The sequence below is a fragment of the Emys orbicularis genome, chromosome 16 (genome assembly GCF_028017835.1).
Source record: "Emys orbicularis isolate rEmyOrb1 chromosome 16, rEmyOrb1.hap1, whole genome shotgun sequence".
Classification (NCBI taxonomy): Eukaryota; Metazoa; Chordata; order Testudines; family Emydidae; genus Emys; species Emys orbicularis.
In genome coordinates, this window is record NC_088698.1 from 15,543,929 (window position 1) to 15,563,723 (window position 19,795).

The 19,795-nt window shown below is 43.4% G+C and overlaps 1 protein-coding gene across 1 annotated transcript; it reads left to right on the top strand.

Moving 5' to 3' along the window:
• Window positions 1–6,046: 6,046 nt before the first annotated feature.
• SDF2L1 (stromal cell derived factor 2 like 1) lies at window positions 6,047–11,315 on the top strand. The gene is made up of 3 exons (XM_065417816.1): window positions 6,047–6,209; window positions 7,713–7,909; window positions 10,379–11,315. The coding sequence occupies exons 1-3, from the start codon at window positions 6,047–6,049 to the stop codon at window positions 10,655–10,657; spliced, it is 639 nt and encodes a 212-aa protein (XP_065273888.1). The 3' UTR covers window positions 10,658–11,315.
• Window positions 11,316–19,795: the final 8,480 nt, after the last annotated feature.

The following is a 19,795-nucleotide window of genomic DNA, read 5'->3' on the forward strand; positions in this document are numbered from 1 at the left end:
TTGAAACTGGTATGCTCCCATGAAAAGTTTCAATTTTGACAAACTGGCATTTTCTTATGAATAATGGTTCCCTACCAGCTTTAAACCTCATGGCCTCTAACTCTTCCACCCAGACTCCCTCAGGCAAACTCTCTTCTCTTCTAATTTGCCCCAGGCAGATCTCCACCAGCCAAATTCAAAACTTATTTTACTGTGAATCCATAAATACTTACATTAAGCTTATTAAGGCTAAAATATATGTGCACAAAAAGGAGAAATTTACATGTGGTAAGCACTTCAAACATCAGTGTTTTTAAGGAAGTGTACATATACCAATAGAATTTCGGAACCACTGCACTAGAGTTCAACTGGACCAAGATTTGGCTATTAATTAGAATTAATATTCATACACCACCCTTAAGTCAGAATGTCCAAACCTTTCTATATTTTAAATTAATTAATGTTCATTTACAGCTGATTTTACTCCATTCCCCCTCCTCTTCCTCATAGTCTCTCCTACATACAATGCAAACCCATTAACATTTGAGTCTGAGGTGAACTTGGAGTCCATGGTTTTTGAAAATAGGTCAAATAAGTTTGTCTGTCCCTACCACAAACGGCTTTTATGCCACATTCTTACAAGAATTAGAAAATATAAAAGGGTTTGTAAAGTAAAAAGAGATTGGGAGGGGGAAGGAAGAAGGAGGGGAATCCCTAAGAAAGAGTAAAATAATGGGACCAAACATATGAACACTTTGACTAAATGATAGGAGTGATGGTTTCATCTCGAATCCAAGTGACAGGCTCATCGCAGCAAAACTACTTCACATCTGCAGATGAAATGACAATGTCTGAAAACAAATTCTTAGTCATTTTCTAATGTAAATATGTAAAGGAAAGTGTCCTAAGAAGGTATGTAGCATATCACATTCATGCAGATCACAACGAGCCAGATTTTTAAAGGTGCCCTCACTCCCATTGAAATCAGTGGGCGGTAGGTGCCTCAACACTTGTGAAATTCCCACTAGGTGCCCATCTGCATCTTTAGGGGCCTAAATACCTTTAAAAATCTAGCCCAAAATGTTGCATTCCCCCACCTTCAAATAACAAAAAGGAAATGGAATCCAAACAGCAGTCAAAACCAAAATGTGGATGATTCCTTTCACATTGGATCTGCTGCAAAATATGTACAGCTGATGGAGCAAATGCTATTTGCAGTTAGGCTGGTGGAAATCCAGACTAACCCTATTGATTTCAATTTACACTTAACAGAGAGCAGAACTTGGCCCAAAGGGCTTGATTCTGCTCTCAGATTGGTATAAATCAAGAATAGCTCCATGGAAATCCATGGAGATAGACTAGTGAGTGGTTGCAGAGTTGGGCCCCATAGGTTTAAAACACTTAACGTACTAAATTTTACATTTAAAATGTTGGTATTAAATAGACTTTTTAATGAATAACCTTTTTTTCTGTTTTGCCCACTGAAATTATGGCTAGTCTACTGGTCGTTTTCTTTCAAGACATCAGTTTTACAGACCGATTTTAAAAAAAGAGCTATCAGGTGGACGCTTGAAAGGCAAGCTTTACAGAAGACAAGAGGAGATTGTTGACTTTCTTGTTGAAAATGCTGCCAGACATGTATTGTACAAGTATAACTATGAAAAGTCACTGTCAGAGAAACTTGGGTTTATTTCAGTTCCTGTAACAAAGATACTCCTTGAGATAATGTTTGGCTTTAAAAAATTAAAGGGCAGCGGCATAAGGTTATCATCACAGATTGATTGGGCTGAGGTATATCAGCAGGTACATGCAAAAAGACCCACTAAACCCCAAAAGCTTAGTTCAAAGAGTGGTGACAAAAAAACCGCTCATTCTAAACCAAAAATGATCACTGGCAAGGTAAAATTAATTGAGAAACCCACTGAACAAAACATCTCTTCTCTGCCAGAAATAACTGAAATAGTTCCTCTAAAATTCCCCGATGATATACCACAAAGTGGAGAGGATTTGCAAGGTCTGGATTCTGTTGAAGCCTTAAGACAAATGTCATTTTCTGGAAAGTCTATTATTCCCATTGATAGCCAGAGAAAATTATCTGCTGCTTTACTGGACACTGAGGGACAGAATTCTATAGAATCTTCTAGGCAATCCTTGTCTTCTCGAAGGGCTAGCATCACCAGTGAGAGCAACAGAAAATCACTGACAGTTTTACCAGACACCGAAGCCCAGAATTCTGTAGAACCTCTATGGGAAGCCTCATCTTCTAGAAGGACTAGCATCACCAGGGAGAGCAGCCGAAAATCGTCAACTGTTTTACTGGACACTGAAGGCCAGAATTCTGTAGAACCTCTATGGCAAACCTCATCTTCTCGAAGGACTAGCATCATGGAGGGGAGCAATAGAAAATCATCGACTATTTTACCGGACACTGAAGGCCAGAATTCTGTAGAATCTCTAAGGCAATCCTCATTTTCTCAAAGGACTAGCATCACAGGGGACAGCAGCCGAAAATCATCAACTGTTCTCCCCAAAATTTGAAACCCTACCAGTTTAAAATAAAACAAATATATTTGTATTTTATTGTCAAATTTCTTTTATTTATTTGCATGTCATTGCTAACACACCTGAATACCTATTATCGGCCCCCACTCCACAAATGACATGTCTGTTAGGGGGCAGGGAGCTATACATTTCCAAAAATTCTTTGCAATCTACCCTTTCTTTTAACTACATCTAGCTCTCCTTGGGTGATTGACTCCTATTATGATTATTACTATTATTTATTATTTGTAGTACTGCAGTGCTTAGAGCCCCAGCTGAGATCAGGGCCCCATTATGCTAAATGAAGTGAGATAATAAAATTACGGTACTCAATCTGGAGAAGCATCATTACAACCAGTTTATCAATGTGGGGGAAAAGAAGGTGGCAAAGGAAAATAGGTGTAGTGAGCCACAGAGCAGTTAGGGGGGTAATTTCCTTCTCCCCACTGTAATTTCACTGATTTCAGTGGAATGACTCCTAATTTACACCCACTGACCTCAACAGGCTTTGGATCAGGCCCTGAATGTCTCAGATTAGCAGCAATCTGAGGACTAGAAGCCAAGAGTCCTATCACATTCTTCATACCCAAGCACTTGTATATGAAGTGTCATGAGTCCAGCTAAATCGGTACAATTTGGTGTGTAGATCAAACCTGAGAGCGGCCTGCCATGTTAGCCTCATTGTCAGTTAGTGCTTTTGTCATGCACACTAAACAGAAAGATCAAAGCTTGTTTCACAAAGATCAATATAATAGAAAGGAAAATCCTCTTGTAAAATAAAGTGCTTTGTGCCAGAATACTCCTCTCAAGGTACACCCCTGTATCTTATGGGTCCCTGCACTTCTAATCCAGGACTGATTCCTACTGCAAAGTCAATTATGGCCTGATTTTCATGGGTGCTCAGTAGCCACAAGTACAGTGGAAAGGAAGTTGTGAGTGCTTAGTATCTCTAAAAATCAAGCCTACAACTTAAGGACTGTAAGGTTAAGTGACTAAGGGCCTAAGGCATTCTAGCTGTTTGCTGGTCTGGTCTGTTATACTGGTTCAGTTTCACTGAGTTTTTTGTTTCATGTGCATAAAGAGAAATTATGGGGAGAGTTTACCTGCAGCTCACAGCAGCCTACTAAAAACAACAACAGCTCCTATAGCAACAATGTGGCTGTTAATTGCTATAGTTGTTTGGCACTAATAGGGTTCTTTGTTGGCAACCTTTCTAACCCAATTATGTTTCTAAAGTACAACTGAAACGCATTGTAGGGAGCACCATATAAACTGTACTAAATGCACTGGGAGTTAGTGACCTCCCAGAAAGATAAACAGGTGCCAGCTAAAACCCCATATGATTGATTTTCCATGGCTAAAATGGCAACCACAGACATCTGTTTTGCCCTGTTTAAAAAAACAGTAACAAAAGTGAGCTGTTGTCTTAGTTAGAAGAAGAGGAAAGCCTCTTAGAAGAATCAGAAATAAGGTTTCAAGTGCCAAACAATGCACCATATTCATTTGCATTCTTTTGGATCAGACACAAACATCAAGCAATAGAAAATGATTTTCTGATGAACAGAAATGTACATGGTGTGGGGAGTGGGGGTACAGTTGTGGTTGAGGGAGATTTAGGACTGAAGCTTAATTTAATACAGGCAATTTGAACACGCATGAACCAAAAGTCAGAGACACTTCTCTACATATGTAATAGGTTAATATCAACAACTCAAATAACAAACCTTTGAGTGAGCGAATGAATGATTTGCATCATGTGGGGAGCAAAGGGCTTGACGGATTCAGCACTGGTGGAAAATGGAGTCAGCTGAGTATCTCATGACGCTCTCACTAGCCCAAAGTGGTGATGTGCTGCCCAAACTATCCAGGTCAGGATAACTTAGAGGAGAGCCCACTTCTGAGCTGTTGCACACATGCAATTCCATTCCTATTTACCTCCTTGTGGCTTGGAGGGTTGGAGACTTTTTGCTCTGTCCCAAGAAAATTACCTATGTTGCCCTCATAGGAGCCTTTAATTGGTAGCTTGGCATCCTCACACCATGCTTCCAGCAATGAACATGGTATGTTGTACAGGCCCTGTATCCACTATCAGATGCATACCTAAGAGAGCCCACATAATAGTTCCCTCAGTGTCACCTCTTGCCCCAGCTGCTCCTGTAGATAAAGTGATGAGAAACACATTCTTCTTCTTTCCAGAACCATGTAAGGAAAGAAAATTTGCTTCAGTCTGCAGAACTGCACTAGGAGTGAAAAAGGATCCATTCATTGTCTCAGTTACTTTCTATACAGAGTACTTTTCTGTTATAGTTTTTATAATTTAATAATTGCTTTATGCTACAATAACTTCATAGTAGCACTTGGGATAAAAAAGTGACATTTCTGCTCCAAAAGCACAGGCACACAATCACTTGAGCTGAATGAAAGTCATTATTAGCTGTTAGCAATATGTTGGCTATGCCACATGGTTGAGAAGCTGATTTTATCCAGTACAGGGGCAGTGTTACACACACACACTAACCAATCCGTTACAATATTTTGACGTTTCTTTTCAGCCCTTTGTTAAATGTGGCATTGTGAACAACAAGAACTATGCGGCAGAGAGGCTCACTGAACTTCTTGGAACTGTTATTTCCAGGATGCCATGTTATTTAATAGCCCAGTCTCATTGCCAGGCCATTTGAGGGTCCCGTTTTCGCCTTATCATTAGGGCTGGGCAAAAACTTTCCATTTACATTTTTGCAACTGAAAATTGGGGTTTCAACTAAACCAATATTTTAGCAGAACGTGCTTGCTGTCCTCGAAGAAATCTTTTTTGTTTTGTGTTGGGTTTTTTGTCTGAAAACTGAAGATTTTCCAGTTTTGGGGGGAGGGGTTGTTTATTTTTGAAAGGTAGGAATTTTCAGTGGATAAAAAAAGTCAGATCAACTCTACTCATGGTACTATGCTGATGTTCCAGTGCAAGGGGAGTGTCACTGCCTGGCCTTGAGGCATGCTGATGCTTTGCTTGATGTGCGGGTGCCAGGGGAGGGTGGCTAGGGCACAAGGTTAACACACTGATGTTTTGGGGTGGGTTGGCTGTGTGGCACCGCAAGGAGTGACAATTGGGCCTCTTGTTGCTGCCAATCCCTATAGCAGGGACTGGCCATGAGGTAGCCCCACGTATCTGAGGTCCAACCCACCTGTTAGCTCCCACCTGCCCCCACTGACTAATTCCCTTGGACTCCAACTTTTAGTTTCCCTCTGGGTCCGTTCCCTGAGAGGTGCCACGCCGCCTCTTCTGATTGGCTGTTTTGGCATCTTCCCTAGGCCAATGGGCTCCTCCTTCGTGTACGCTTTGTGCGGTCAGCAGGTGGCGGCCCAATGCGGAGGCGATGTTGGAAGAGAGGCGGGCGGGGATTGGCAGGCTGCGGTGCTGGCGTCGTATGATTGGCCGGGATGCGGAAGCGGGGTGCCGGTCGGTTGCGGAAGCGGGCGGGTTGGTTGTGTGTGGAGCCGCTGGGCGCCGGGGCCGCCGGGCTGAGGAGAGATGTGGCGCCGCTGCTGCCTCCTGCTGCTCCTGGCGCTGCTGTGCGAGCCGGGCCGCGGCAGGGAGCCCGGGCCGGGCGCTGTTACCTGCGGGTCGGTGCTGAAGCTGCTCAACACCCGCCACAACGTGCGGCTGCACTCGCACGAGGTCAAGTACGGATCGGGTGAGGATCGGGGCCGGAGACGGGGGGAGGCCGCGGCCTGAGGGGGCGGTGGGGAGGGGTCCGGCGGGCCGGGCCGAGGAAGGGGGCGGCGGGTGGGGAGCGCGGGAGAAGTCGGAGGCGGGGACTGGAGGAGGGCGATGGGGATGCCGGGGAGGTATCCGGGGTGGGCGTGGGCTAAGGCCGGAGCCCTGCCCTGTGACGGTCTGAGATCGGCTGCCCTGGGTGAGAGGGGAGCCCTGACGGGGCCCTGCCCGCCGAGCTGACGGGCTGGCCCAGGCGCTCCCCGCGCCGGGAGGGGGCGGGACCGAGGCTTACGGGGCAGGAGATGTGGGGAGGGTGGCTGGCTCCTGAAGAAGTCGGCTGATAGGCAAGTGCTGCTAAGTGGGCTCGCACCGGGGCGAAGGAAGAGGCTGAAAGGAAGGGCAGCTCCCATGGACAAATGCCTCTGGCACAAAGCCCGGGGGGGGGGAGAGAAAATGCAAAAGTGTCCTGCTAGTATCCCACATGTTTCGTTTTTCATATGGAGGCCACATCACCAGCCAAGTTCTCACATGCAGCACTTACCACTGAGCCTGACTCCTTCCTTAGCGGGAGTAAGCAAATATCCAGGACTGAGCCACTCAGAACAGTTAGGGGGTATCCAAAAGGGGGTCTGGAGCTATTGCCAACAGACACTTTAATTTAAAAATGCTTAATTTAATGAGCAGTCGTCAGTTTCAACAGCTTCAGAACCTGATATCCTAAGGCAGGGAGGGGGGGTCTCAACCTTTTTCTTTCTGAGGCCCCCTCAACATGCTATAAAAATTCTGTGGCCCACCTGTGCCACAATAACTGGTTTTCTGCATATAAAAGCCAGGGCTGGGGTTAGGGGATAGCAAGCAGAGCAATTGCCTGGGGCCTCATGCCGCGTCCTCGCCCCCAACCCTATATTGCTCAGGCTTCTGCTTCATCACCAGGTGGCGGGGCTCAGGGCCCAGGCTTCAACCCCATGCGGTGGGGTTTCGGCTTTCTGCCCTGGGCCCAAGCGAGTCTAATGCTGGCCATGCTTGGCAGCCCCCCTGAAACCTGCTCGTGGCCCCCTTGGGGGCCTTGGACCCCTGATTTGAGAACCACTGTTCTAAGGTGCAGAGTACCTGCAACTCCCATTGAAGTCAGTAGGGGAGATGTGAGGGCACAACACCTATGAAAATCCTGGCATGGGAAAATCCTGTTATCCCCTGGTAATATTTGTGTGTTAGTGACTCTTCTGCTTCTCAACTGTTCATTATATATTTTTTTCTGGGTTTGCATCACAGGTGAGGATGTTGATCTAGAAGCTGTATCTAGAAGGAGTGGTGTAAAAATAGGGTGAGAAGGGAAATTAGTCTTGCAACCCTCCTTTGCTGTTCCCCTCCAATTATTAGTCTGAATAGATTGATGTTCTTTAGTAATAAAGTATTTTTGATTCCCTGAACTGGTGAAAGGTGGGTTAGGTCAACTACCATTTAAATTATTTTGAAACAGGAAGTGGGCAGCAGTCGGTGACTGGAGTTGAAGTTTCAGATGATGCTAACAGTTACTGGCGGATTCGAGGGAAACATGACGACACTTGCCAACGAGGAACACCAGTGAAGTGTGGGCAAGCAATCCGACTTACCCATGTTAACACAGGAAAAAACTTACACACACATCACTTCCCGTCACCGCTGTCCAATAATCAGGTAAGATGGTGAGTTGTGCTTCAAACCTTGTGCTTTATTAATTTCTCTTGTGTGTGGAAAAAATGTCTAAAATAGTCTTCACCCTAATTTGGAGCAGTCATTTGGTAAAGTAAAAGTTTTTGCAAAGCTAGAGACCAGCATGAGACTAAAGACAGTCCAGGGGTTTGGATGCTGGCCAGGGACTTGTGAGACCTACTCTGCCTCAGACTTTGTGTGTGAGCTTGGGCAAGTCACTTGGGGTATATCTACACAGTAGCTGGAAGGGTGCGTCCCAGTGCAGGTAGACAGACACACACTAGTTCAGCTCCAGCTAGCATGTTAAAAATAGCAATGTGTCTGCAGTGGCTTGGGCTACCTGCCCTAGTACGTATCCAGGGGTCAGGCAGAATTGTATTCAGGCAGCTAGCCCAAGACACCACCTACGCCGCTCTTTAGCCACGCTGCTAATTTTAGTGCACTAGCTCGAGTAGTCTGTCTAATCATGCTGGGAAACCCTCCCAGCTGCTGTGTAGACATATCCTAAGGGCTGGTCCACACTAACCCCCCAGTTCGAACTAAGATACGCAACTTCAGCTACGTGAATAACGTAGCTGAAGTCGAAGTATCTTAGTTCGAAATACAAGGTACTTACCGCGGGTCCACACGCGGCAGGCAGGCTCCCCCGTCGACTGCGCATACTCCTCTCGCGGAGCAGGAGTACCGGTGTCGACAGCGAGCACTTCCGGGATCGATTTATCGCGTCTAGACAAGACTCGATAAATCGATCCCAGAAGATCGATTGCTTACCGCCGAACCCGGAGGTAAGTATAGACGTACCCTAAGTCTCTCTCTATCCTCATTTTGCTCTCTCCCCACCCCATCAAAAGAACCCTTTGCTTCCACACTTACACACTTCATCTTTGTATTTCTCTGAAGATCAGTGTTTCCCCTTCTTAGTCCTCCCGGCTCCCTCCCTCATCATTAAGCAAGTGCTTCTGCAAAATTTGAAAATACAGTGGAGCCCCGCTATAACGCGATCATTGGGGTCCAAAAAATTAAATCGCGGTAAATGCGGGGTCGCGTTATAGCGGGGTTCCACTGTACTTGTGTTCAGCTTCCGCATCCTGGCTAGGGGGAAGGAGGGAGGGGGGGAGAGAGAGAAGGGGGGCGGCCAGGGCTTCCTTCATCTGGGGCGCTGGCCACTCGGCCCCTCCTGCCGCCAGGGCCGGCGGGGCCCGATTCCTGGAGTGGCACTTGAGATTGCCGGCTGTGGGAGGTGGGGGCCGCAGGGCTGGCCGCGCTCCGGCCGGAGGTCCCGCCGGCAGAGCGGGGCTGGCCGCGCTCCGGCCGGAGGTCCTGCCGGCAGAGCGGGGCTGGCCGCGCTCCGGCCGGGAGAGCGGGGCTGCAGGGCTTGCCGCGCTCCGGCCGGTGCTCTGGCCAGGGGAGCGGGGCCCCCGAAGACTACCGCCGCTGGCCTGCCGCGCTGACTGCCGGCAGGGCTCCGCGCCACTCTGCAGCCCGCTCCCAGCAGGGCGCTTCCCTCCTCCGCGCTGCCGCCCCCTACATCGGTCCACAGAGGGAAGGATGCGGGCTGGAGCCGGCCCTGCCAGGGACAGAGGTGAGAACCCCAGGGGCGGGCTGGGGCTGCAGGGAGAGTCGCTCCTGCTGCAGCCGCTGGGGCATAGATCCCAAACGCCCCGCGCCTGCCAGACTCGCCCCGCGCCTGCTGCAGCCGCCGGGGCCAGACTCGCTCCGCGTTATAAACGAATTCGCGTTATCACGGGACGCGTTATAGCGGGGTTCCAGTGTACGTCTTAAAATAAATTTCTTATTTAGCTGTTGTGGGTTTCCATAAGTATTCACTAGAGTCTTCCTTCCTGAGAGGCAGCATGGTACGGTGGATAGGACATTAGATTGGGATACATGAGACCTGGGTTCTATTTCTGACTTGGTCACAGACCTACTGTGTGACCTTTGCAAGTCACATGGTCTCCCACCATTTGTCTTGTCTACTTAGATTCTAAGTTCTTTGAGAACTGTCTTTTTACTGTGTGTTTGTACAGTGCCTCACACAATGGGATCTCTAGGCGCTACTGCGATATAAATAGTAATAAAATAAATGACGGAGAGGAAATGTTTCTTAAGAATTACTTAAATACCTGATTGATGCCATACTATCTTGCTGAGAGGAAGGAAGGTGAGCCCTGTATCTGAGGAGTATTTTGTTCTTTAGTTTTCAAGGTGTTTTTTTTTTCTTGAAAGGATTGTCCCGTTTCCCTTGTTTTATTTTTGTTCATAATGCCTTTATTTTGGGCATTTTACCTCTGGACTATAGAGGGGGCAAATTATCCCATCCGGGTTAGATCCATTGTCATAAAAGCAATACAATATCACTTTTTGTTTCCCACCTACCCTTGTCTTTACAATCCCCCTGCTGGCTGAGTGATTGGTGTCTTAAGTATCATTGGTGTTCCCTTATTTCTAATTCAGGAAGTAAGTGCCTTTGGTGATGATGGTGAAGGAGATGACTTGGATATATGGACAGTACAGTGCAGTGGGACACACTGGGAGCGGGAGGATGCAGTGCGTTTCAAGCACATAGGAACTGACGTCTTCCTTTCAATAACGGGAGAACAATATGGCCACCCAATCAGAGGCCAACGGGAAGTTCATGGCATGCATTCTCCTAATCATCACAACTACTGGATGGCAATGGAAGGAGTTTTCATTAAACCCAGCATGGACCCTGCAAAACACGATGAGCTATGAATGGTTAAAGGATTTTAATGTATCTGTTAATCCAGGAGTAGGAGCTGCCAATCCTGGGTCTCTTGTAAATACTGTCTTGTCTGTTTAACTGACTCTCTGTACAACAGAAGGGCATTAGGATATTCTAAGAATGCAACACTTCTGTGGGGAACTGCAATTTCCTGGATCACATATTGAAATTTGTTTGGCAAAGTACTGTTTGAATTTTCTAATTTAATTGGTGGGAAAAAGCTTGTGTTTCTGTTAGTTTTCACTGTAATTCCCTTTGCTTATTTCTTCCCCTCTACCCAATCCAAAAGGAAGTGACAGATTTGAAGTAAAGCATCTCTCTGATCAATCCCAAATATAATGCACATGTTATATTTTGTGTTCCTTTTGCAGTTATAATTAAAATTTTGGAAACTAGTCTCTGCTGTTTAGTGAATGAACGTTACTAAATGACAAGATGGAATAGATCTAGAATGGGGAAAATATTTCTCAAACATGGCATCATGTAGAGGTGATGGAATCAACAATCCAATCTTCCAGAAAAAAATTGTAGTTCACTTGAAAATTGCTTCTAATGTTTGTAATGGGTTTCAATGTGTGCTGTATCTGCATTTAAAGACATCCCACTGGAAAATGTAAATATTGTGTAAGATGGGGTAAAGACAGTTATTTTTCACTCTAGATGTGTGGTGTTTTGTTTGGTGGTTTTTTTTTTTTTTTTTTTTTTTTTTTTTTTTTTTTTTTTGCTTTAAAACATTTGCGTTTTGGTAGTGATACTGCTACTACTTCTTAAGTGGTAAGATTGTTCTGAGAACTGTTACAGAAAGTTACTATTTATAGAATTCTGTTCATTAAACAAATTTTTCTAAATAGTCTGAAGGAGCAATTGCATTTGAACTTTAATTTTTTAATTTTATTTATTTAGTTTTTGTACTCACACATCACTTTGAAAGATCACTAGAAGAAACCAGCTGAATTGAGAATAGGGCTATGTGTTCGTGATTGTTCAGATTTAGAAAAAAGAGCAAACCTGAGCTAATGTATTTTTGAGAACGAGACACACTAGGGAAATATGGTCTAGATAAAATTACTATAAGGTGGGTGCACAACTGGCTGAATGACTGTACTCAAAGAGTAGTTATGGATGATTTGCTGTTCGAATGGGGGATGTATTTATTGGGATCCTGCAGGAGTCAGTCCTGGGTCTGGACTATTCAACATTTTCACTGATGACTTGGATAATGGAGTGGAAAGTATACTTATATAATTTATCGATTACATCAAGCTGGAAAGGGTTGCAAGCACTTTGGAGGACAGGATTAGAATTTAAAAAAAACTTTGACAAATTAAAGAATCAGTCTGAATTCAACAAGATGAAAGTTAATAAAGATAAGTGCAAAGTACTTCACATAGAATGAAGAAATCAAATGCACAGCTACAAAATGCAGAATAATTGGCTAGGTGGTAGTACTGCTGAAAAGGATCTGGGGGTTATAGTGGATCACAAGTTGAAGATGAGTCAACAATGTGAAGTTACAAAAAAGGCTAATATCATTCTTGGATTTACTAACAGAAGTGTTGTATGTAAGAGACAGGAGCTAATTGTCCCGCTTTACTCGGCACTGGTGAGGCTTCAGCTGAAGTACTGTGTCCAGTTCCGGGTGCCATACTCGAGGAAAGATTTGGACAAACTGGAGAGAGTCCAGAGGAGAGCAACAAAAATGATAAAAGGTTTTGGAAACTTGACCTATGAGGAAAGTTTAAAAAAACTGGGCACATTTAGTCTTGAGAAAAGAAGACTGGGTGGGGGCCTGATAACAGTCATCAGGTATGTTAAGGACTTATAAAGAGGACTGTGATCAACTGTTCTCCATGTCACTGAAGGTAGGACAAGTAGTAATGGGCTTAGTCTGCAGCAAGGGAGACTTACGTTGGATATTAGGAAAAACTTCCTAGTGGTAAGGGTAGTTAAGCTCTGGAATAGGCTTCCAAGGGAAGTGGAATCCCCATCGCAGGAAGTTTTGTAAGAACAGGTTGGACCTGTCAGGGATGGCCTAGGTTTACTTGGTCCTGCCTCTTCAGGGGCCTGGACTTGATGACTTCTCGAGCTCCCTTCAAGCCCTCATGTCTCTGAGTACTGGTCAGGAACTCTGTGACCTTGAAAAAGTCATTTAATTTCTCTGTGCCTCTTTCTCCTCACCTATAAAAAGGGAATAACACTCACCTGTCACAATGGGGTATGAGGAAGGTTAAGTAATGTTTGTAAAATATTTTTAAGATGCAAATTGCTATAGAAGTTGCTTACTCTATTTGTTTTATACAAAAATTGCCCTCATTTTGCTCAGCACAGCAGGGTGGGCGAAAGGTAAACTAAATTAGGTGCGCTTATCTCCCAGAATACACTGTTAATTACAATTGGAATCACTGAACTATCAATTACTGAAGCAGGAAATTGGCTTGGGCTATTACATTTACTCCCTTTACTGCTACTGTCACAACTGTTACAAATGTGAAGCATGCAGGAGCTATACCACTACTTGGCTCAAACACAGCCCACTGCAATTAAATGTGGTGACAAGTGCTTAATATCCTGTGATCATTTATGCTGTTAAGCCTCACATGGTAGCTTCAGTTTTTCCTTTAAGAGTTAGAGTTGTTTGTAATTAGCATTGCCAGTGGAAGAATTCTTCTGTTGCCATACCTTTTTGCAGTACTTACTTGCTTTTCCTACTTACAAAAAGAGGTGAGTGAGACTGTTTTTTGTTGTTGCTGCAGAAATTCACTAAACATTGCTATTCAGAAGTTGCAAGTACTTTAGCTGGAGACTGTGGGTGCACAGACTTTTTCACTGACTTTTTAGTTGAGATGTAATCAGTTAACTAATAGTCAAACATTTTAGCAAATGTACAAGAACTAAGGGTTAGCTGCCACTAAAGTTAATGAGTTCAGTAGGAATTGGATCAGGCTGAAGGATCAATGTTTGTATTACCCATTATAGTACAGATGAATTCATTTGACTAATACGCCATTTTAAAATAAAGATCAATGAATGATAGACCCAAATGTATAATTACAAAAATATTTCTTCTAAATGTTGCAATACAAGCTGCTTCTTTCCTTCCTTGTTCTATGAAAGACCATTCCCCTGAAGCCAGCATTATAAATAACTTCAAGAGGGGTGGCAGCATGTGCTAGATAGTTGGCATTACAGCTTCTTATCTGTACTGTTGCCAGGAGCCAAGGACCTTTATGTACAAACCCAGAAGCTTTGGTGTGGGGGGTGGGAGGTTAGGCATATGCACTCATTGTCCTGTGGAAGATTTTGAGTTGGCTGGAAAAGAGGGGCAGAGCATTGTGCCTGTGGACACGAGCAGGCTGGTTTCCCCAGTGGATTTACCCACTTAACTTTTCATATCCCCGCAGTCTCTCTTCCATATGTTTGGCCTGGACATTTAGCTCTCCCATTACCATAACTGAGTAGGAGCTTGCTGGACTTGGCCCTTTTCCCTTGCCCTTATGACCACTGGTACAAGAAGACTGGAAGCAGAAATGAGAGAAAGAAAACGGAGAGTAGGGCTATAAGTACTCAAGTACTTTTGTTTCTGAGTATGTAGGCGTAAAAGCCTACCGAAGTACCCAGGGAGATCTACCCTACCACTCTTCCTCATTCCCTACAACATTTGAGTCTTTAGCACAGAGGGTCAATGTATGAAGTGCTTGTCCCTCAGCAAGTTGATCTTTAACTTTGCAATACAGCTTTACTTCCACAACAAGCATATCCTTCCCTGTTCTTGAGGTGGCTGTTTCTAGAGCCGAGAAGAACAGGAGATGGTTATTTTGGTTAGGAGGATACAAGTCATTTTGTCCCTTTCACGTTAACAAAGTTTTAAAACACTTCAGGCCCTAGTCCAGCAAATTTGTGGTCAGTTTAATGAGGCTATTCAGAAGTGTAAAACTATTGACCTGGGCAAGTGTCTGCAGGATTAGAGCCATATACAATAATGTTAGTTTGCCTTGGATATTCAGAGAATCATTAACAATAGTGAGAAAAAACCTGTTAGGTATACTAACAGGGAGACTGACTAGACAATCTATTTTTCTATGTTTATGGTTTCCATGCTTAGAACACCTTAAACACACTAATCATTTCCTTGATAGTGAAACTGTGGCGTATCATGCAACTATTTATTTCCAGTTTGTGGGTTTAACAAAAATCCTTGTGAAATTTTTGATAAACAACTGTTTTGTGTGTACAGCAATCATTCTGCATTTGGATGAGACTCAAAAATCCATACTGCTAAGTGCTATTTCTTATATGTAAGAGAAATTGATTTCCAGGCAAAAACCTAGTAAAGTAAGGGGTCTTTAGCCTCCTTTATATTCCATTATTTGTTTTTGAAGATAATACAAATTTAATAGATAGGAATTCAGACAGCTATCTATTAAATCACAGATTTCTGCTATCTCATTCTAAAGCCCTTCTCCATCATTCTTGTAGTAGGCACACTTCTTTCTCTGATGTGATATTGACATTTTCTCAATGCTCCATATAACAAGTTTAACAGTAATGAAGACATCCCCCTTTTCTTTTTTTCCAGATGTCTTGACAAATTAAGAAATAAGACATCTGGAAACTTGAGATTAATTTATTTTCTGATTCTAAATGAATTGATGCCATAATTTAAATGCTTCAATAATCTTTCATCCAAACAGGAATATTTGTGTCACATTCATTTCTTCTCATACCTGCAGTCAGACTGAGAAAGGACTTGTAGATCAGTGGTTCTTAATCTTTCCAGACTACTGTACCCCTTTCAGAAGTCTGATTTCTCTTGAGTACCCCCCAAGTTTCACCTCACTTAAACTACTTGCTTACAAAATCAGACATAAAAGTACAAAGGTTTCACAGCACACCATTACTGAAAAATGGCTTACTTTCTCATTTTTACCATATAATTATAAAATAAATCAATTGGAATATAAATATTGTACTTGCATTTCAGTATATAGTATATAGAGCAGTATAAACAAGTCATTGTCTATGAAATTTTAGTTCGTACTGACTTCGCTAGTGCTTTTTATATAGCCTATTGTAAAACTAGGAAAATAACTAGATGAGTTGATGTCCCCCTTGGAAGACCTCCGTGTACCACCAGAGGTACATGTACTCTTGGTTGAGAACCACTGTTATAGATTGACCTAGCTGTAAAATACAGCCAGGCTTGGATTGTCAAGGTCTAGCACAGACCCAAATCAATTTAATAAATACCAGTTTGGGAAACGTGGTGCTACAGCTGTAGAAACGGATGGCTTGTAACAGTGATGGCACGCTCTCCTATATGTGTGAAGCACTCTGGAGATAGTAGATATTTACATTATTCTTCTTCAGTGTCCCCTATGCCAAGTATTAAATATCATGAGATTGGCTTAAAAATAATGAGATTTTTAGAAAATAACTAATTTGGGGCATTTTTATTTACCTTTGGAGCCCTTAGCATTCACATTTTCCTCCACACCAGTGAAGGCTGGCAACTTATGAGGGGGGCGGGCAGGGTGGGGTGGGTGTGTGGAGCTGAGATTCTCATGTACCTGCTGACTTCAGGAGCTGGGGTTTATGAAACACATGAGTTTGAAACTTGTGATGAAAATGGTGAGATTTGGGACACTGTTTAGTTAGTCCCTGTTGTATTCTTAGGGCACCAAACTGTTTTTTACAATATTTGTCACTGAAAGGAACTAATGTCTGCATGTAAGCTTACATCATAAACTCAATTATTGGGGCCTGCGACTTTAGTAGATAATTTGTATAAATAACTGGGAAAGGTGCACAAAGAACCTTGAGAACATCAGTGTTGTAAACAGGGACAGTTTGGAAGAGAAACAGTGACCCATTTTAATTCAAAATAGTGGACTGGAAAACTTTTGGAAAACAGAATTGGGGATAACTTTTTATTAAATAAGTGATATGAGGACTGTTGGTTTGTAAAATCTAATTACTGTAGTTTGAATGTACAGGCTGTAGTTATTTCAAAGTATCTGCTTAATGCTGAATTAATTCCACACACTTGTAGTTCAGTCTGAAATGTATCCTGTACCAAATATTTGATGCCCTTGTTTTAATTTTTAGGGGTAAATGTGTATGGAAAATGCTATTTTCTTTCCCTTTCTACTTTACAGCTCTATGTAACTGATCAATGTGTGTACATTTGCCACGTCAGGAGCTATAGAGGCCTCATCTGTAGTGACTGAAATATGAAAGGGGACCAATAAGGTCATGTTGGTTTCTTTAAAATGTCAGAAGAAACTATCAGTTCTTGATTCTCTATTCTGAATGCCAGTGAAGAGAAATTATTCCAGAACCATCCGGTTCTTTCACCCATTATATTTGGGCATCTACTGAATGAGTGAGCAAAGCCCATTTTAAAATGTGCAATTTAAAAAAAAAAAAAAAGTTGGCACAACCCTCTAATTGCGATGCTGACTTGACAGTATTTCTGACCCTGTTAGTCCTGTGGAAACCCCCTGTCTGTCTTCTGCCTGCTCCTTTCCTTCAGCAATGGAATCAACAGCTGTAGCCACAGATGGACCATGTTTGACAGCTGTCCTGCACAGAAGCCAAGCTGTAGAATATCTTTTTCCAGCAGCAGCATCTTGTTGGGCGTCTGATTCCTTGGCTGGCACATTTGCTGGGGTTTTTTGTTTTTTTTTTTTTTGGTTGGGTTCCCTGCTGGCAGCTGGGAAATTAGCCATGAGCCTGTCAGGGGTTGAAGAATGCAGGGTTGCCTGATCATTTTTCCCTTCTGTATCTCACTTTCTATTTCTTACCTTTGAATTTATGTACTCTGTTCAAGTATAACTTCCTACTCTAATCTATCTCTGGGGCACTGTTCAAAAGTGTTTGTTCATAAAAAGTGATTCAATGTGTAAGTTTTGCATCATAGTGCTCTTAGGACCTGTGGTTACATCATAAGGTCCTTTACTCAATTTTTACAATCTGTGCTGTGGCAAAACTCAATGGTAAAAACTTAGGATGAAATCATGCTCCTACAAGGAAATACCCACCTACCAGCCAGAAACTCATGAGGTTCCCTTCACACAGCTTCCCTTGAATTTTCCCATAGAGAAGAAAGCAGAGATGGAGTGTGCCTGCCTGGGGAACGAACAGTCAGGCCAATCTTGGGGCTGCTTGGGGGCATAGGGCAATTTGAGCATCCCTAAAGGTGTATAGCATTTACTGTGTGCATATCTCACAGGTACTCTTGTGTAGTTATGAAAGGCAGACTTTGGGTCTTAAAGTACAGTTAAAAATCAATATAACAAATACATAGATCTGGGAAAATGAATGTCTGATTAAATTAATACATAGCCCAAGCACGTTTTATTGTGCCCATATTTGTAACAATCCTTTAGAGCAGTGGTTCCCAAACTTTAACAACCTGTGAACCCCTTTCACTAAAATGTCAAGTCTTGTGAACCCCCTCCTAAAAATGAATATTTCCAGGGATTTTCTCCTTTACCTGAGTATAAATTATAAAAGCAGTGATCTTGGAAATATAAAATTTGTTTTTATGACATGCTTATTACACACTATTATTAATTATTACAGTATTTTTATTACATTATGAAAACGGCAACACTCTTCCAAGAGCTCACTTTCGTAGCTTGTATCACTTTGAATAAGCCTGTTATAAGACAAGGCTCCTATGTTTCATCAAGGAGTATCAGATGTGAAACAGCATGAAGGTATTTAAGAAGTCAACTCAGAGTTCCTCCTACACAAGCATTCAGATCTTGAGCGGTTCAGGCAAACAATGCACATTACAACAAAGCTTAAACTTGTTCTTCATAATAACTTTAAAAACAATACTAGCTGCCTATTTAATTTTAAAAACCGCAAAAAATATCCACCTCCCTTTCCATTTCTTATAAGGAGTCTTGAAGTTTAAATCTCCTCAGTGTGATAGATATGCTTGCTTTGATCTGCTTAGCTCTTGGAAGTCCAGGGGCTCTGGGCTGCTGGCCCCGTGCTGCCCTGGGGTCCCTAGGGACAGCTCTGTCCGCCATTAGGGATTTTTTTCCCCGAGAACCCCCGTAACATTTCACGAACCCCAGTTTGGGAACCACTGCTTTAGAGAGACCCTTATAACTTATAGTTAATAACACGCTTTCCTCCTGCAGGAAGGAGGAAATGCCATCCCCAGAGCCACATCCTTACATCAGGCTTTACACTAACCTCAGAGGGGTTTTGTAAGGGTAAGAAGATAGGGTCCACCATTTTGTAGCAACATACTAATTTAAATATATACTAAGCATAAAACTGTAAATGAACAAGAACAAATGAATATAAGAATGGCCATGCTGGGTCAGACCAAAGGTCCATCTAGCCCAGTGGCCAATGCCAGGTGCCCCAGAGGGAATGAACAGAACATGTAATCATCTAGTGATCCATTTCCAGCTTCTGGCAAACAGAGGGACACCATCCCTACCCATCCTGGATAATAGCCATTGATGGACCTATCCCTCATGAATTTACAGTAAAAGCTGTTTTATCCAGCATGTTGGAGAAATAGGGGGTGTTGGTAAGTGAAAAATGCCAGTTAACTAAGAGGGAGGGAGTTTGGGTGTGGGAGGGGCAGTGGGTTGGAGTGCGGGAGGAGGTGCAGGGTGCTGGATCCAGGGGCTGCTCACCTTGGGCGGCTCCCGGCAAGCAGCGACCTGTGCCAGCTGCTCCTAGGCAGAGGAGCAGCTCTGCGCTGTCTCTGCCCGCAGGCACCGCCTCCACAGCTCCCATTGGCTGTGGTTCCCAGCCAATGGGAGTTGTGGAGCTAGCGCTCAGGGGTGACCCCTAGTTCTTGTGTTATGAGAAGGAGTAAATAACACTTCCTTATTTACTTTCTCCATACCAGTTATGATCTTTATAGACCTCAATCATATCCCCCCTTAGTCATCTCTTTTCCAAGCTGAAAAGTCCCAGTCTTATTAATCTCTCCTCATACAGAAGCCGTTCCATACCCCTAATCATTTCTGTTGCCCTTTTCTGAACCTTTTCCAATTCCAATATCTTTTGGGGGGTGACCACATCTCAGTATTCAAGATGTGGGTGTACCATGGGTTTATATAGAGGCAATATGATATTATCTATCCCTTTCT